At 35.8% G+C, this 20796-nt stretch overlaps 1 protein-coding gene across 1 annotated transcript in view; it reads left to right on the forward strand.

Annotated features, from left to right (window-relative positions):
• AP3B1 (adaptor related protein complex 3 subunit beta 1) overlaps positions 1-20796 on the forward strand; it is a 306794-nt gene that overhangs the window by 132663 nt on the left and 153335 nt on the right. Inside the window, exons 12-14 of the mRNA XM_017895526.1 lie at positions 6571-6633; positions 9340-9472; positions 16167-16276. Coding sequence (XP_017751015.1) covers positions 6571-6633; positions 9340-9472; positions 16167-16276 — 306 coding nt within the window. The remainder of the gene's footprint in view (positions 1-6570; positions 6634-9339; positions 9473-16166; positions 16277-20796) is intronic.

Below are 20796 nucleotides of genomic sequence, written 5' to 3' on the forward strand. Positions count from 1 at the left end.
GCTGAATTCTACCAGAGGTACAAAGAGGAGCTGGTACTATTTCTTCTGAAACTATTCCAATCAACAGAAAAAGAGGGAATCCTCCCTAACTCATTTTATGAGGCCAACATCATCCTGATACCAAAGCCTGGCAGAGACACAACAAAATAAGAGAATTTTAGACCAATATCCCTGATGAACATCGATGCAAAAATCCTTAATAAAATACTGGCAAACTGAATTCAGCACATCAAACAGCTTATCTACCACGATCAAGTTGGATTCATCCCTGCGATGCAAGGCTGATTCAACATACGCAAATCAATAAATGTAATCCATCACGTAAACAGAACCAATGACAGAAACCACATGATTATCTCAATAGATGCAGAAAAGGCCTTCGACAAACTTCAGCAGCCTTTCGTGCTAAAAACTCTCAATAAACTAGGTATTGATGGAATGTATCTCAAAATAAGAAGAGCTACTTATGACAAACCCGCAGCCAATTATCATACTGAATGGGAAAAACTGGAAGCATTCCCTTTGAAAACCGGCACAAGACAAGGATGCCCTCTCTCACCACTCCTGTTCAACATAGTGTTGGAAGTTCTGGCCAGGCCAATCAGGCAAGAGAAAGAAATGAAGGGTATTCAGTTAGGAAAAAAGGAAGTCAAATTGTCCCTGTTTGCAGATGACATGATTGTATATTTAGAAAACCCCATTGTCTCAGCCCAAAATCTCCCTAAGCTGATAAGCAACTTCAGCAAAGTCTCAGGATACAAAATCAATGTACAAAAATCATAAGCATTCCTATAGACCAAGAACAGACAAACATAAAGCCAAATCGTGAGTGAACTCCCATTCACAATTATGATAAAGAGAATAAAATACCTAGAGATCCAACTTACAAGGGATGTGAAGGACCTCTTCAAGGAGAACTACAAACCACTTCTCAACAAAATAAAAGAGGACACAAACAAATGGAAAAACATTTCGTGCTCATGGATAGGAAGAAGTAGTTAGTGATAATGGCCATACTGCCCAAAGTAATTTATAGATTCAATGCCATCCCTTTCAAGCTCCCAATGACTTGCTTCACAGAATTGGAAAAAGTTCATCTGGAACCAAAAAAGAGCTCGCATTGCCAAGACAATTCTAAGCAAAAAGGACAAAGCTGGAGGCATCACCCTACCTCACTTTATACTACAAGGCTACAGTAACCAAAACAGCATGGTACTGGTACCAAAACAGAGATATAGATCAATAGAACAGAACAGAAGCCTCAGAAATAACACCACACATCTACAGCCATCTGATCTTTGACAAGCCTGACAAAAACAAGCAATGGGGAAAGGATTCCCTATTTAATAAATGGTGCTGGGAAACCTGGCTAGCCATATGTAGAAAGCTGAAACTGGATCCCTTCCTTACACTTTATACAAAAAATTAATTCAAGATGGATTGGAGACTTAAATGTTAGAGCTGAAACCATAAAAACCCTAGAAGAAAACCTAGGCAGTACCATTGAGGACATAGGCATGTGCAAGGACTTCATGACTAAAACACCAAAAAGCAATGTGGGATCTAATTAAAGAGCTTCTGCATGGCAAAAGAAACCTCCTTCAGAGTGAACAGGCAACCTACAGAATGGGAGAAAATTTTTGCGATCTACCATCTGACAAAGGGCTAATATCCAGAATCTACAAAGAACTTAAATAAATTTACAAGAAAAGCCAACCCCATCCAAAGTAGGCAAAGGATATGAACAGATACTTCTCAAAAGAAGACATCTATGCAGCCAACAGACATATGAAAGAAAAAATGCTCATCATCACTGGTCATCAGAGAAATGCAAATCAAAACCACAATGAAATACCGTCTCACACCAGTTAGAATGGCAATCATTAAAAAGTCAGGAAACAACAGATTCTGCAGAGGATGTGGAGAAATAGGTATGCTGTTCCACTGTTGGTGGGAGTGTAAATTAGTTCAACCATTGTGGATGACAGTGTGGCGATTCCTCCAGGATCTAGAACTAGAAATAACATTTGACCCAGTGATCCCATTACTGAGTATATACCCAAAGGATTATAAATTATTCTACTGTAAAGACACATGCACACATATGTTTATTGCAGCACTGTTCACAGTCACAAGGCTTGGAACCAACCCAGATGTCTATCAATGATAGAGTGAATTAAGAAAATGTGGCATATATATACCATGGAATACTATGCAGCCATTAGAAAGGATGAGTTCATGTCCTTTGCATGGACATGGATGAAGCTGGCAATCATCATTCTCAGCAAACTATCACAAGGACAGAAAACCAAACACCGCATGTTTTCACTCATAGGTGGGAATTGAACAATGAGAACACTTGGACACAGGGTGGGGAATGTCACACACCAGGGCCTGTCAGAGGTTTGGGGGCTGGGGGAGAGATAGCATTAGGAGAAATACCTAAAGTAAATGACGAGTTAAGGGGTGCAGCAAACCAACATGGCACACGTATACCTATGTATCAAACCTGCACGTTGTGCACATGTACCCTAGAACTTAATGTGTAATAATATAAATAAATAAATAACTCAGGGCTTGGCACAATGGCTCATCCCTGTATTGCTAGCACTTTGGGAGGCTAAGGTAGGAGGATTGCTTGAGGCCAGGAGTTCGACACCAGCTTGGGCCACATAGTGAGACTCTGTCTCTACAGAAAAATCAAAATTAGCCAGGTGTGGTGGTGCATGCCTATAATCTTAGCTACTTGGGAGGCTGAGGTGGGCAGATCGCTTGAGCCCAGAAAGTTGAGGCTGCAGTTGAGCATGCCACTGCACTCCAGTCTGGGTGATAGAGTGAGACCCTGTCTCTAACTAACTTATTTTAGTACCGTGTGTTTTAAGTGATACGGATATTTGAATTGAGTGTTGTGAAGAACAGAAAGGTGGAGCTAATTCTCTGAGAGGTTTAGAAAAGATGACGTTTGGGTGGATCTTAAAAGAATAATATTGTGAATTTTTTTCTTGGTTGGCAGGTTGATCGGGAGGTTGAAGGGTTAGAGTAGGTGAAAAACATAATTGATGCTAACACAAGGGATTATGAAAGAGCATTGTTTTCAGGAAGTAATAAATGGTATAGAGTGCAGTTAGGAATATAAATCTGTTGTGATTAAAATAGTATGTTATTTAGACAGAAAAGTAAGTAGAAAGAGTAGAAAGCCTTGAAACATGCCCATACATGCAAAAATGTACCGTGTAGTAGAGGAGATATTACAAACCAATGAGGAAAGGATGGACTATGGACTGTTCAAGACTGTTCAATATTAGAATGATGTATTATTCATATGAAAACTGAGTTTAATAATAAAATCTAAATTATACCCAAATTCAAGGATATTTTACCAAAAAAACCTGGTTTATAATTAGCGAAAGTGTCAAGGTCATAAAAGTTAAAAGAAAGACTAAGAAACTGTTTCACACCAAAGGAGACAACTTGCTACAATATGTGATATCTTTTATTATATCTGGATTATATATAGATATTTTATTATATCTGGATTTTATTATAACTGGATCCTTTTATTATATGTCATTGAGACAGTTATTGAAACTTAAATGCATAGTGACAATTGCGTGAAAGTAATACATCAGTTTAATAACCTGATTTTCTTGGTTGTATTGTAGTCTGTGGAACACGTCCTTGTTTATAGGAAATATACATAGAAGTTTTTGGGGATAATGTGGCATCAGATTGGCATCTGTAGTCTCAAATCATTCAGAAAAACAACAACAGTTCTTTGTACTATACATGTAGCTTTTTTGTATGTTTGAGATTGTTTTTTAAAAGTTGTCCAGCTGGACGCAATGGTTCATGCCTATAATCCTAGGACTTTGGGAGGCTGAGGCAGGAGGATTGCTTGAGTCTAGGAGTTTAAGACCAGCCTGGGCAACACAACGAGACTCCATCCCTGCAAAAAAATTAAAAATAAGCTGAGCATGGTGGTATGTACCTGTAGTCCCAGCTACTTGGGAGGCTCAGCTGGGAGGATTGCTTGAGCCCCAGAGGTTAAGGCTGCAGTGAGCCATGATCACACCACTGCACTCCAGCCTGGGTGACAGAGTAAGACCTTGTCTCAAAAAAAAAAAAAAAAAAAAAGAAAAAAAAGTTGTCCAAAAGTTAAAATACAGTTATCAAAATAAAATTAAAAATTAAAAGATAATCTGGGAAAAATATTTCTAATACATGTGTCCGAATAAATGATTTGTACCCAGAATATATAAAGAACTCCTCCTACAGTTTGTGCCTTCTGATTGGAGCATTTAGATCATTTACTATTTGGTTTTTTTTTTTTTTAATTTTTATTTCAGTAGGTTTTTGGGGAACAGGTGGTGGTGTTTGGTTACATGCATTAATCTTTAGTAGTGATTTCTGAGATTTTGGTTCACCCATCACCTAAGCAGTGTCACTGCATCCAATGTGTAGTCTTTTATTCCTCACCATCCCCTCCCCTTTCCCCCGAGTCCCCAAAGTCCAATGTATTCTTCGTATGCCTTTGCATCCTCATAGCTTAGCTCTCACTTATGGGTGAGAACATAACGATGTTTGGTTTTCAATTCCTGTGTTACTTCACTTAGAATAATAGTCTCCAATTCTATGTAATTTCTGTGAATGCCATTATTTTGTTCCTTTTTGTAGCTGAGCAGTATTCCACGGTGTGTGTGTGTGTCTGTGTCTGTACAACATGTTCTTCATCCACATGTTGATTGATGGGCATTTGGGCTGGTTCCATATTTTTGCAATTGCAAATTGTGCTGCTGTAACCGTGTGTGCAAGTTTATTTTTTGTATAATGACTTCTTTTCCTCTGGGTAGATACTAGTAGTGGGATTGCTGGATCAGACAGTAGTTCTACTTTTAGTTTTTAAAGGAATCTCCACACTGTTTTCTATAGTGGTTGTACTAGTTTACATTCCCACCAACAGTGTAAAAGTGTTCCCTTTCACCACATCCATGCTGACATCTATTATTTTTTGATTTTTTGATTATGGCCACTCTTGCTGGAGTGAGGTGGTTTCGCATTGTGGTTTTGATTTGCATTTCCCTAATAAGTAGTTATGTTGAGCGTTTTTCCATATGCTTATTGGCCATTTGTATATCTTTGAGAATTGTCTATTCATTTCCTTTGCCTATTGGTGGGATTGTTTTTTTCTTGCTGATTTCTTTGTAGATTCTGGATATTAGTCCTTTGTCAGATGTATAGACTGTGAAGATTTTCTTCCACTCTGTGGGTTGTCTGTTAACTCTGCTGATTATTTCCTATGCTGTGCGGAAGCTTTCTAGTTTAATTAAGCCCCATCTATATATCTTTGTTTTTGTTGCATTTGTTACTGGATTTGGATCATGAAGTCTTTGCCTAAGCCAGTGTCTAGAAGGGTTTTTCCGATGTTATCTTCTAGAATCTTTATGGTTTCAGGTCTTAGATTTAAGTCTTTGATCCATCTTGAGTTGAATTTTATATAAGATGAGAGATGAGGATCCAGTTTCATTCTTCTTCGTGTGGCTTGCCAATTATCCTGGCACCATTTGTTGAATAGGGTATCCTTTCCCCATTTTGTGTTTCTGTTTGCCTTGTCAAAAATCAGTTGGCTATAAATATTTGGCTTTATTTAATGTAATTATTGATATGAATGTATTTATGTTCACATCTTGATTTGCTTCTGTTTGTCTCTTCTGTTTTTTTGTGATTTTCTTAAGACTAAATATTTTTTATTAGTAAAATTTTTTTTTCACAAGCCCATTGGAGATTACACGTTGTTTATATCTATAAATCCAGAAGAGGGAATTAAAATATCTTGAGTGTATGGGATGGTAGATTATAGGAGAACAAATGAAAAGAATTAATTGCTATCTGGAAAACAGATGTATTAACATGGAGGGCAAATTGTTTTCTAACTTTGCTAAAAGACAAAAGCCAAACTGGCAGAACTGTTTAGGTTAATTATATATAAATTGTAAGTTTGCACTGGGCAAACAATTAGTGAAGATGTAGGATTCTCCTTTTCCAAATTATTTTCAAAGAACTAGGAATTGTCTGGTATCAGTTTGTGAACGTAAGAAAGTAGACTAAGTTGACCTGAAGGGTGTAATGCCTTACCACGTTGGTGACAATGTGATTGTGTGTGTGTGTGTGTGTGTGTGTGTCACAGTTTCACTCTTGTTTCCCAGGCTGGAGTGCAATGGCGCGATCTCGGCTCACTGCAACCTCTGCCTCCTGGGTTCCAGCGATTCTCCTGCCTCAGCCTCCCGAGTAGCTGGGATTATAGGCATGCACCACCACGCCTGGCTAATTTTGTATTTTTAGCAGAGATGGGGTTTCTCCATGTTGGTCAGGCTGGTCTGAGACTCCTGGCCTCAGGTGATCCACCTGCCTCGGCTTCCCAAATTGTTGGCATTACAGGAGTGAGTCACCGTGCCCGGCCAACAATGTGATTTTTAAAAGTGAAATAAACTTTCAATTAAATGCTTGTACTCTATTAAATTCATCTTGCTACCATTGTTTTTAAATGTTTACTTTCTCTTTTGTCTTCTACAGCTTGAAATTTTGACAAACTTGGCAAATGAAGCCAACATATCAACTCTTCTTCGAGAATTTCAGGTTTGTGTACAGTGCTAATTATAAAAAACTTCTAAAACATATGTTCAGTCTTAAATATGCATCTTTTTCTATCTAGAAATAAGTAATTATGTACATAAAATAGTGATTGGTACAAGATTGACAACTAAGAAATTTACAAATTTGCAAGAATAATTACAAATTTATAATTTAAGGAAAACATAGTATTCTCTTTCATATTTTCATAGACTTTGAAGGACTTTGGTTTATAACTCTGTCTTTGTTTGAAATTGCATTTCTGGTAAGAATTTCATCTTTTTGTGCTGCCAACATAAATAGTCCTTTCTATATTCTGTGGTCATGAAAGTGGCTTCATTTCTTACCTGGTGGTTCCTATTTTATTGACCTATCACTATTTTTGACACTACCCCCGTAGCCTCATATATAGCTCAAAAAATGTTGTTTATAATTGCCCCACTATGATTTTTTAAATTGCTATTTTTTATTTTGATTTGTTTTGTTGTACTTTTATGCCGTATGAGAATCTTCCTAGCTGCATTTCCCCCCAAAATATTATTCAAAAACTACTTCATGGACATCATACCCTTTATGATGGAAAGGTCATCTCTGAAACCTTAGTGGTAGAGCACAGCAATAGAAAACTTTACATCAGTATCATGACTTTTACATTCCATTATCTGTTTTCTTAACAAAAATATACCACATACTATGCAGTAATCACAGAGTTTTTCTTTTATCAGCTTCCAACTTTCAGAGATGTATTTTTTGCCATTGTCCTCCTATATGCCAGTATTAAATTTCTTCTTGGGTATAAGACACTATGTACACTATTTCTTTTTAGCTATGTGGTTTTTAAATTTTTTACAGGAGTAGTAGAATAATATGGCATGTCCATAATTTATATTTTCATACCTGGATTACTCTACTTTCATGATGTGTATCTTTCTAGCCAAATTTCTTAAAAAATTAAGATGTTCTGGAAATGCACTCATTTATATGACAGAAAATATAGTATTTTATGTTCTTATTCAGTAATCTTATAGCTGTAGATCATTGCTTGAATTTGATTTTCACTTCATTCTTATAATGTTATTTATTTAAAGTACTGGTCTTTGTGTTTATTCTTGTTCCTTTCCTGTTGTCCTGTCTAGTCTCTTTGGGTGTTCTCTCACTGTCTACTTTTTGCTTATATCAAGTCTCCTGGGATTGTACAAAGGGAGACTTAGGTAATCTTATGGAATGGGTTGTATAGAGGGCACATACTAGACCTGCTTCAAAATTTTGGTCATCTAGTCTTTTCATTTGATATCGGGATGTTTAATAAGGTCCGTTTTTCAGTCAAACTTTTAAGTATATTTTTTTCATGTATTCATTTTTATCACTCTCTAAATTTGTACCTTCTGTCTGTGTTTGGTGTTATGCTCATAGTTATGGTTTTAGCAACTTTTTGGGTAAAATAGGGAATGTTTCTAAAGACTCATAAGTATATATTTTTAGTTAAGGAAATTAATTTATTTGGGAACACTTTTAAATATAAAAAACCAGGAGAGTTTAATTAATTTATTTCTTCAACATTTAATCACCTTGTGGGTACCATTTTTAGCAGATTTGTATTTTTTTAGATATCTTTAGATTTTCTCCTGCATTTGTCGTTTAGACACCACTTAAATGTATATACTTTTTTTGCATTTTTGATAACCATAGTGTTAAGTCTACATTGTATACTTCTTTTGAATTTTTTGAGGTTGGGACTCTTTCTTAAAATTTCAATTGTTAATGACATTTCAAATTTCATATATATGATATAAAGTGTGTATATTTCTGTAAACAGTGGAAGGTTTTGTCATGTAAACATTAGGAAGGTTCTAACCAAAGTGAAATTCTCTAGGGCTATTATAAATTTTTAAAAGATCTTTTAACTTCCTGTTGTTAAATCAGTGATTTATTTCTTTATTTTTAAATTTGTATATATATAGTGTGTGTATATGTATATACTATATATAGTGTGTATATATATAGTGTGTGTATATATGCATAGTGTATATATATACACACACACTATGTATATAGTATATATACACACACACACACACACACATATATACCCTTTACAGTATATTTTTAAAGCATACTTTTAAAGAAAACTGGTTTCAAAAGTATGGTATTTTATTTTATTATAAAGTGAGTATTTGAAGTCTTTATTGAAATATTGTTCATTGTAACTATTATTCTTTTACAACCATTGTGATAGATTTTGAAAGTAAAATGTTTATAAATAGCCTACTGGTCCCTTTCTTCCTTTTCTCCCAATTTTAGATTTAGTGTCTCTGAAAAGTGACCTTTTTTTTCCATAGATTCACAGATGCTGCTGGTAAATGAACTGAAACCTCCAAAGAGAGAGCTCTCATCATCTCTTTCAACCTTGCACTTAAACTAATTGCTGTCTTTGGGTGACTGCTCCTACTATCTGTTTTGCAGTCTCAAGCCACTAGGGCCACAGGTGAATGAGCCTGGCTTGAAAATGTGCTTCGTCCATAGGCACATTCGTTAAGTAAAAAAATCAAAACAAAATGAAATTAATCTACATCATCACTTGGTCCTCATATTGTGCTTATGAGAAGTTTATGTATGCTGGAATTCTCACATATTGATGAAATTTAATATAATCAGATTTTTGGTTAACTCGATAATACCAATGTGTAAACTAATTGAAATAATATCTTTTAGACCTATGTGAAAAGCCAGGATAAACAATTTGCAGCAGCCACTATTCAGACTATAGGCAGATGTGCAACCAACATCTTGGAAGTAACTGACACGTGCCTCAATGGCTTGGTCTGTCTGCTGTCCAACAGGGATGGTAAGTTCACAGTTTCATTTTGTTTTCAAGTGATTTATAATTTGGATATTCTTGGTATTATTTCCAAGTTGTAACCTTTTCTAACTTTGCATTTGAGCTTTTCCAGTTATGTCAGTAGTATGGTCACAATAAGTAGCACTTTATCCTTGAAATGCACATAAATATGCATATTCTGGGTTTTTTTTTTTTTTTTTTTTTTTTTTTAGTAAAATAGGCCATTAACTAGCAGGTAGTATTTGTTTTACTGCAACAGATCTACGAAAATTTGTTTTACTTCTTTACAGTTTAATCTCCTTGATTGTATCCTTTCCATCTTTTTACTGCATTTTAATGGCATGTAAGTTGTGCATAATATTGGTTCACCTGCAGAGGGTGCTAAAAGCAGGCAAATGACTATAACATGGAGAAGTGGCTAGATCAAAAAACATGTTATACCTTCAACATTTTTTTCCTCAGAAATTCACGCAATAATTTTATATTCAAAATTAACTAGATTTAAAAGCCATCAACTTGGAGTAGCTTTATGTTTTTAAGCCAAACAATATCTGAGTGTTCGGTAAAACTGGATAGGTAATATCCAGTAAAATATGTAATCTAGATCCCATATTGTTCTATGGCAAAGCGTCAGTTATTTCTGTGGGTAAGGCTTTAAAATAAATGGAGCCATTTAGAGAAAGAAAGAAAAGCCAACTTTACCTTTAAAATAATTTTGTTTAAAGGACTTTTATTATAATTACGTATTTAATTAAAATGAGACTTTTTAAAGAAAAGCATAATTTTCTTTGTAAAATCATTGAAATTATTTATGGGATTTAAAATATACTTATGTCTATGTCATCTCTAGATACGGACATATATGATACAGCAGCCCATGAGGTAAAACAATAAAATTGATTACATTTTATTTGAAAAATAACTTTTTAGTACAAGAATCCTATAATCCCTAATTATCTTTTCCCACATGTAGATATCTTTAGAAAACTGTAACGTTGTTGAAAGTATTTCTGATGAAAAAAATTAGAACAAACTTTATTCCCAGATAACACTGATTTTTGTCGTGAGCATAAAATTTTAAACTTGTACCTGTAAACTCAAGATATTATGACTAAAGATTTTTCTACCTGTAGTATTAAAACTCCAGATAAATGCCAACCAAAATTATCAAGACAATAGGTTTAAAAATTTTTTTATCTCTACGAAATAGCTAGTGGAGATAGGATGATAAGTGTCATCCACTCTCTCTCTTTCTACTTTTAATAATAACTAATCCTTTTATCTCTGTTTCTATGTCTCATTTTAAAATGTGACTTTAAAATGTGTTTTAAAGAAATTTTCTGTGCCTTTAATAATGACTTGCTATTCGACCAAATAAAATACATACGTTGGGAAAATAACTTTGTACCATTAAAGATTATGAACGAAGGTTTACCACGGCAATTGTTCTTTTACATTTTAGTTGTATACAGAAAGCACTGGAAGTTAGTTAGAACACCGATTAGTTCATTCAAATACAAAATATATTCAAATTTTCTCAATTTTAATTTTGAGTCTTTTTTTCTGATGGAAAATTTCAAGCTTTGGGTTTTAAAGCAGTCATTTCTGCTTCAATTTAATTTCTCAAAAATATTTTATTGACTTTAAAAGATAAATATTNGTTAGAACACCGATTAGTTCATTCAAATACAAAATATATTCAAATTTTCTCAATTTTATTTTTTGACTTTTTTTTTTGTGATGGAAAATTTCAAGCTTTGGATTTTAAAGCAGTTATTTCTGCTTCATATTTAATTTCTCAACAAATATTTTTACTGACTTTAAAAGATAAATATTCTACCCCTACATCACTTTTAAGGGAAGACTAGATTGTTTTATAATTAGAAAATGAAAGACTAATATAATACATACTCCCTCTGTAAAAGTAGAAGGATTTGCTATTTTAAATTTTGATATTTTAATGGTTAGGCTTTTGTTTTTTGATAAAACTCTTAACCATGTTTTTTTTCTTTCCCCTGCAGTGAATATTAACAAACTTAAATTGTATTGTCTAGATTATATTTGCATAATCATCATTAGCCCATAATACCTGATTAATTATCTCTGTATCACATATGCTACACTATTTTCTGTAGTTTGGAAGTCTGGCTCAGTAAAAGTGAGAAGTAAAACAAATAAGGAGAATATTTATATCAAAATTAGTCACATAAAAGAAATTCATAGTATTTTTAACTTTAACATAGCCATCCTGACAATAGAGCCCCTTCCTCTTTATATTAAAAGATCTACTTTTAGAAATATATACTGTGAATGAAGACTCAGTTTCTTTAAAATCTGTAAGATCTTGTAAGACTCTAGGAATCTGTAATTCTTCGATTTTTATATTGAAATGAATACCTCATCATCTCTTCAAATAATGAATCTTTAAACCTCAGGGACATTTGGGCTCAATTGTTTTTATATATGTTTAATATATTTCTCTTGGACTTCTAGTTTTGTGTGTGTGTTGTTAAGAGCCTTTCTAAGCTGACTTGAAGCTTGCCCTAAAACAATCCATTATTACTCTCGAAGATTAATTTGATAAACCAATTTCTTATAGACCTTTAGTAAGAGAAATCTACATTTTAGTTGACTTAGGTAATTTATTTTAGGTAACATTAGCAAAATTTACTTTTTTGAATAATTATTGCCATCTACTCTAAAAGGAGTGGGGCAGAAGACTTTGTTTTGTCGAGCCGAGATCACGCCACTGCACTCCAGCCTGGGCAACAGAGCGAGACTCTGTCTCAAAAAAAAAAAAAAAAAAAAAAAAAATTCAGTAAGCATTTATTGAAGACTTGAATCAGTTGAGATCTTTAATAAATGTTGAGTACATTAATAGGATATTTATTTAACTTATAAAAGGTTCCTGCCTTTATAGAGTTCGTAGTCTATTGGAGGGAGATAGTAATATAAGACAAATATAGTCTTCCCATATAGTGACCACTTACTCTCTTGCCAGCTATTTGCTTACATGTAGGACTATACCACCTATATTGAATGTTACAGCTATCCTGAGTAAATTACCCAATCTACCTGTGTGCCAGATTCTTCATTTGTAAAATGGGTATGATAGTAGACTGTACTTTTTAGAGTTAGGTCCATTAAGTTTTGTTGAGGACAAGGAGGAAGTTAGGAAATATCTAAAACATAGGATCATTTTATGCTTCTGATAGAGTAGCACCAATGTGCTGAGGTCTTTGGAATCCAAGAGGTAGCATAAAGGAGAAGCAGAGTGGAATTACCTGAGGGGAATGAAAAGGCACCTGTGGTAGGCAGAATTATTGCCCTCCAAAGATGCCCAGAACCTGTGAATATGTTACCTTACATGGAAAAAGAGACTTCACAGATATGATTAAGTCAAGTTTCTATAGATGGGGAGATTATGTGGATGGACCTAATGTTATCATGTGGGTCTTTATACGGGAAAGAGAGAGGCAGGTCATTCAGAAGGTCAGGGTGATGTGATTCTTGGAAGAGGTATTTGAAGCAAGGAAAGTGGGCACGCTTGGGAAGTTGGAAGGGGGAAGAAACAGATTTCCTCTAAAACTTCCAGAGGGAACACAGCCCTGTTGACAGCTTGATGTTAGTCCCGTAAGACCTATGTTAGACTTCTGACTTTTAGAACTGTACAATGATAAATTTGCATCGTTTTAAGCCACTATGTTTTTAGTAATCTGTGACAGCAACAATAGGAAACTAATGTAGTTCCTAAAGATAAATGATGCCAAACACATCTTTCAGCCATAGCCAATCCTCCTCTGCTTGTAGATAATTAAATTATGTGACATTTTTTCTCTTACTTAGGCTAGTTTTGCAAGAATGTACTTTTAAAATACAAAGTGGTTATACTGTGCATTCTTTAAAACCACACTTACCAAATTTAGCTTTGCATAGTAATCACATAACCATTTATTTTTCTACTAGAGTGTAAGTTTGATGAGGGCAGAATCTAATTCTCATTTACCTTTGCTTTCCTCATAGCACCAAGAGGTAGTCGTTATTAGAAGTAATACTTGCCTATGGGCGGGCACGATGGCTCATGCCGGTAGTCCCAGCATTTGGGAGGCCGAGGTGGGTGGATCACCTGAGGTCAGGAGTTCAAGACCAGCCTGCCCAACATGGCGAAACCCCATCTCTACTAAAAATACAAAAAATTATGTGGGTGTGGTGGCAGGTGCCTGTAATCCCAGCTACTTGGGAGGCTGAGGCAGGAGAATTGCTTGAATCCAGGAGATGGAGGTTGCAGTGAGCCGAGATGGCGCCACTGCACTCCAGCCTGGGCAACAAGAGCAAAACTCTGTCTCAAAAAAAAAAAAAAAAGAGAAGTAATACTTGATTATAATAACATAGAACATATATAGGTAGAATGTACATCCTAGTTCTGAGTTTGAATTCTAGACAAAGTGATATAATTCCAGTGCATCTCCCTTTCTTCATCTTTAAAATAATAATAATAAGGTACCTACCTTACATTATTGTGAGATGTTAATGAAATATGATGTCGTTTTGTAAACTAAAGCATTAATATTAGTTAGCTTTTAGTTAAATCATACTAGATTTTTTGTTGTTGTTGTTTTTTTTCTCACTCTGACACCCAGGCTGGAGTGCAGTGTTGTGATCACGGCTCCCTGCAGCCTCAACCTTCCTGGGCCCAGGTGATTCTCCTACTTCAGCCTCCTGAATAGCTGGTACTATAGGCACGTGCCATAACTCCTGGCTAATTTTTGTATTTTTTGTAGACATGGGATTTTCCATGTTGCCCAGGCTGGTCTTGAACTCCTGGGATCAAGCCATCCTCCTGCCTCAGCCTCCCAAAGTGCTGAGCCACTGTGCCTGGTCAATATTAGTTAATTTATTATTCTTATGGATAAACAGGTAAACAGTTTGAAATACATATATTTACTAAGGATTAGAATGATGAATTTTGTTTATATTCTTAAAGGGAGCTGTATAAAAAATGCATTTCAGTGAAACAGTAGGCCAGTCGTGGTGACTCACGCCTGTAATCCCAGCACTTTGGGAGGCCAAGGCGGGTGGATCACGGGGTCAGGAGTTTGAGATCAGCCTGACCAACATGGTGAAACCCCATCTCTACTAAAAATAAAAAAATTAGCCAGGCGTGGTGGTGTGCGCCTGTAATCCCAGCTACTCAGGAGGCTGCGGCAGGAGAATTGCTTGAATCTGGGAGGCGGAGGTTGCAGTGAGCTGAAATGCGCCACGGCGCTCCAGCCTGGGCGACAGAGCAAGACTCTGTCTCAAAAAAAAAAAAAAAAAAGAGTAATAGGAACAAAACATGGTGTTTCTAATATAATATTAAAATAAACCTTTGTAGTATACACTAGGGAATTCCTAATAGCCATGAAGCCCTATTAATAAAAATATCAAAATAATAAGTAAAGACAATGTTGATTTATTTCTCTGGCATCACTAGCATTAATAACACATTATATAAGATTCATTTCATAAGGCCAGGTTCTCGGATGAGTTATAGTACATTTCTTTACCAGTACCAGCAAAAAGAAACTGGACCAATGATTGGCCAGTTTAGTGTGATAACTCAATCCCGTAATCCCAGTGTAAGGATTTGCTTCCTATCCATGTCTAGTAGCAGTTACTATATTAGTTAAGGCTCTGGCAAGAAACAGATGGCACACTTAAAAGGGATGATTGAAGCAAATTTAGTGAATGAACTATTTGTAAACTGTGGGCAGGATTAAGGGAAACCAACAAGATATAATGTAACACCCTGGAGCTAACAGGCTATCAATCGTGGGAGGCCCTTACCGTACCTCAGATGAAAGGGAAGGGGTGTGAGGAGCAGGAACAGTTACCAGACCCTGCAGGAGAGAGGCACTTGCAGTACCTTGTGTAGGGGATTGCATGTGATACCAGGTAGAGGAGGCTGGCAGAGTAGGGATCAAGGATAATAAATACCTCCTCCCTCCCCCAACTCCTGCTGAAGCTTTCTATTGACTAAACACAGCTATAAGCCAGGACCAAGGGAGTCTGGTTGAGGCAGACTACAGGTGGGCCTCTTAAGGCACAGTGCTGGGGAAAGAAAGGCAGAGTGGACTTTATAGAACAAATAGAGACAATCCAGCTCACAATCCCATTCTTTCTGGCTTTGCACTCCATGCTATTTCTACAGTAACGTCTTTCCTACTACCACTCATCTTTACTACTCACTTTTCTGGACATTTCGCTTAAGGAAATTATTTTCTAGTGTTTTAGTTTGCTGTTTTCTGCAGAATAGGGAAAATGTTGTTTAGATTGTAGATAATTGATTTCAACTATATAATTTATAGGAATCAAAGAGCAGTATTTGAGGACTTGGTTAAAAGCCAAAGACATAGAACACTACGGTGGGCAGCATAATCCAACCTCTCTTGCTTTCTTGATCTAAAGATGCAGAGATAAGAAACTACAGAAGCTAGGAGACAGCAACAGAGGTTAGAAATTAAAGTTAACTCTTCTAGTTGAGACAGATGTTCACACCTCAGATTTGGAAGTGCACTCAGGGTGGTTATACTTTTCACATAGTCTTTTAAGGCATGTATTAAATAGAATGTCTTTCTAATTTAAGTTTACATTATACCAAGCATATTGCATTTGAATTGAATTATACATATTTAGTATGAATAATTTCTATCTTTTTCAGAAATAGTTGTTGCTGAAAGTGTGGTTGTTATAAAGAAATTACTGCAAATGCAACCTGTTCAACATGGTGAAATTATTAAACATATGGCCAAACTCTTGGACAGTATCACTGTGAGTATCAGTTAAGAGAAGTTTGCTGAATTTTATTCAGTAAGTTGTAGTTTTGTTAAAGTAAATGTCAGCCTAAAGGTAATAGTTAGGAGAGCTGAACTGTCTGGATTCCAATTCTGAGATTCTAAGATTTCTTGCTGTTATAGGAGGGAATTACAAATCTGAATAGGGGGAAGGATAGAATGAGCCTCGTGGTATTAGACTGGAATTGGAGATAGCAGTGTGGGTTTTATGTATCAATAGCTAGATGTTGGGTGAGTGTATATGCATGTTCATGTGTCATACATGAAGTGAATATAGCAACATCTCTTTTCCAGAGCTGTCCTTTGAGAGAAGTTAGAAACAATACCAGTGAGCACACTTTGTGCACAAATTTGGTTTTTTAAAATTGAGATATAATTTTATACTATAAAATTTACTCTTTTGAAGTGTATCATTGGTTTTTGATCACTTATAAGTTTTTGCAACCATCACCAGTATGTAATTGCAGGACATTTTCATCACCCCTTAAAAAAAATTCCATAGCTGAGACTGCCCAGTCTCCCTTCACTCTATCCCCTGGCCACTACTAATCTACTTTTTTATCTTTATGGATTTGCCTTTTCTGGACAATATGTAGCCTTTTGTTTCCGGCATCTTTCACTTAGCATGTTTTCAAGGTTCATGTATGTTTTTTAATATAGTACTTCATTCCTTTCTATGGTAGATCTTAGTTTTTAAATATAAATCTTGAAGGATGGAACAAGATCGCCAAATAGAGGGCTGTACTGATTGTCGCCCCTGTAGGAACACAAAATTTTAGCAACTAATTGCACACAAGAAAGCACCATCATAACCAAAAATCAGGTGGGCAATCACAGTATCTGGTTTTAACTTCATATTGCTGAAAGAGGCACTGAAGAGGGTAGGAAAGACAGTCTTGAATTGCCAATGCCTCCGCTCTCCCATCCCCCGGCAGCATCAGTGTGGCATGGAGAATCTCTGTACTTGGTGGGGGGAGTGCACAATAATTGGGAAGAGAACAAAGGAAGAGAACAAGAGTCTCTGCCTGTTAATCTAGAGAGTTCTCCCAGATTTATCCAAGCCCACCAAGGCAGTACCTCTACCAGTCTGCAAGAACCACAACGTTATTGGGCTTGAGGCCCAAGTCCCTTTGAATAACCTGGAAAGCCTTCCCAAATAAGATAAGCAAGATAAGCACAAATAAGCCCAGACTATGAAGACTACAATAAATACCTAACTTCAATGCCCAGAAACTGATGAACATCTGTAAGCATCAAGACCATCCAGGAAAATATGACCTCACTAAACAAACTACATAAGGCATCAGGGGCCAATACTAGAGAAATAGAGAGATACGTTACCCTTCAGACAGATAATTCAAAATAGCTGTCTTGAGAAAACTCAAAGAAATTCAAGATAATACAGAGAAGGAATGTAGAATTCTATCTGATAAATTTAACAGAGATTGAAATAGTTAAAAAGAATCAAGCAGAAATTCTAGAATTGAAAAATGCAATTGATATACTGAAGATTGCATCTGAGTCTCTTAGTGGCAGAATTGATCCAGAAGAGGAATTAGTGAGCTTGAAGACAGGCTCTTTGAAAATACACAGTCAGAGGAGACAAAAAAGAACAGAATGAAGCACACCTATAAGATCTAGAAAATAGTCTCAAAAGGGCAAATCTAAGAGATATTGGCCTTACAGGGGAAGTAGAGAAAGGGGTAGGGATGGAAAGTTTATTCAGAGGAATAATGTCAGAGAACTTCCCAAACCTGGAGAAAGATGTCAGCATTGAAGTACAAGAAGGTTATAGAACATCAAGCCAATTTAACCCAAAGAAGCCTACCTTGAGACATTTAATAATCAGACTCCCAAAGGTCAAGGATAAAGAAAGGATCCTAAAAGCAGCAAGACAAGAGAAACAACATGTGATTTGAACTCTAACACATGTGGCAGCAGACTTTTCAGTGGAAACTTTACAGGCCAGGGCAGAGTGGCATGACACAAAGTGACAGAGGACAACGACTTTTACCCTAGAATAGTATATCCAGTGAAAATATCCTTCAAATATGAAGGAAAACTAAAGACTTTCCCAGACAAACAAAAGCTGAGGGATTTCATCAACAACAGACCTAGACCTGTCCTATAAGAAATGCTAAAGGTAGCTCTTCAATCTGAAAGAAAAGGATGATAGTAAGCAAGAAGAAATCATTCAAAGGCACAAAATTCACTGGTGATAGTATGTACACAGAAAAGCAGAATATTGTAACACTAGAATTGTGTGTAAAGTACTCATGTCTTGAGTAGAAAGACTAAAATATGAACTGATTAAACACAATTACAACAACTTTTCAAGACATGGACAGTGCAATAAGCCATAAGTAGAAACAACAAAAAGTGAAAAGCAGGGTAGAATTTTATTAGTTTTCTTTTGCTTGATGATATATGCAATCAGTGTTGTCATCAGTTTAAAACAATGGATTATATTAATAAGACAGTATTTGCAAGCTTCATTGTAACCTCTAATCTAAAAACATAAAATGGATACGCAAAAATTAAAAAACAAATTAAATCATACCACCAGAGAAAACCACCTTCATTAAAAGGAAAACAGGAAGAAAGGATGGAAGGAAGAGAACACAAAACAACCAGAAAACGAGTAACAAAATGGCAGGAGTAAGTTCTTACTTATCAATAGTAACATTGAATGTAAATGGACTAAACTCTCCAATCAAAAGACATAGAGTAACTGCATGGATAAACAAGACCTACTGATCTGATGATGCCTACAAGAAACACACTTCACCTATAAAAATAGACGTAGACTGAAAAAAAAAGGGTGGAAAAAGACATTCCATGTTGGTAGAAACCGAAAAAGAATGGGCGTTGCTATGCTTATATCAGACAAAATGTCTGTCTTTTCCTACACTTACAAAAGACAAAAAGTGTAGGATGAGACAAAGAAGGTCATTATTTAATGCTAAAGAGTCATTTCAGCAAGAGGATGTAACGACTTTAAATATAATTGCACCCAACACTGGAGCACCCAGATATATAAAGCAAATGTTATGAGAGACAAAGGTAGACCTCAATACCATAATAGCTGGAGATTGCAACACTCCACTTTCAGCATTGGACAGATCTTCCAGACAGAAAACCAACAAAGAAGCGTTGGACTTAATTTGTACTATGCATCAGATGGATCTAATAGATATATACAGAAAATTTCATCCAAGAGCTGCGGAATACACATTCTTATACACATTCTTTTTATCAGCACATGGATCATTCTTAAGGATAGAGCATATGTTAGGTCACAAAACAAGTCTTAAAACATTAAAAAAAAAAAAAAATCAAGCATCTTCTCTGACCAGAGTGGAATAAAACTAGAAATCTAAAACAAGGGGAATTTTCAAACAATATAAACATACGGAAATTAAACAATATGCTCCTGAATGACCAGTGGGTCAAGGAAGAATTTAAAAGGGCATTGAAAATTTCTTGAAACATATGATGATGGAAACACAACATACTAAACCCTATGGGATACAACAAAAACAGTATGCAAAGGGAGGTTTATAGCTATAAGAGCCTACATCAAAAAAGAAGAAAAACTTCAAATAAATAATAAATAACTTAATGATGTATCTTTTGAAAATTTTTTTATTATCCTTTAGGTTCTAAGGTACATGTGCACAACGTGCAGGTTTGTTACATATGTATACATGTGCCATGTTGGTGTGCTGTACCCATTAACTCGTCATTTACATTAGGTATATCTCCTAAAGCTATCCCAACCCCCTCCTCCCACCACACGACAGGCCCTGGTGTGTGATGTTCCCCATCCTATGTCCAAGTATTCTCATTGTTCATTTCCCACCTATGAGTGAGAACATGTGGTGTTTGGTTTTCTGTTCTTGCGATAGTGTGTTGAGAATGATGGTTTCCAGCTGCATCCATGTCCCTACAAAGGACACGAACTCATCCTTTTTTATGGCTGCATAGTATTCCATGGTATATATGTGCTGCATTTTCTAAGTCCAGTCTGTCATTGATGGACATTCGGGTTGGTTCCAAGTCTTTGCTATTGTGAATAGTGCTGCAATAAACATATGTGTGCATGTGTCTTTATAGCAGCATGATTTATAATCTTTTGGGTATATACCCAGTAATGGGATGGCTGGGTCAAATGGTATTTCTAGTTCTAGATCCTTGAGGAATCGCCACACTGTCTTCCATAATGGTTGAACTAGTTTACAGTCCCACCAACAGTGTAAAAGTGTTCCTATTTCTCCACATCCTCTCCAGCACCTGTTGTTTCCTGACTTTTTAATGATCGCCATTCTAACTGCTGTGAGATGATATCTCATTGTGATTTTGATTTGCATTTCTCTGCTGGCGTGTGATAAAGAGCATTTTTTCATGTGTCTGTTGGCTGCATAAATGTCTTCTTTTGAGAAGTGTCTGTTCATATCCTTTGCCCACTTTTTGATGGGGTTGTTTGTGTTTTTCTTG

Source organism: Rhinopithecus bieti, unplaced genomic scaffold, assembly GCF_001698545.2.
Source record: "Rhinopithecus bieti isolate Rb0 unplaced genomic scaffold, ASM169854v2 scaffold_26302, whole genome shotgun sequence".
NCBI lineage: Eukaryota > Metazoa > Chordata > Mammalia > Primates > Cercopithecidae > Rhinopithecus > Rhinopithecus bieti.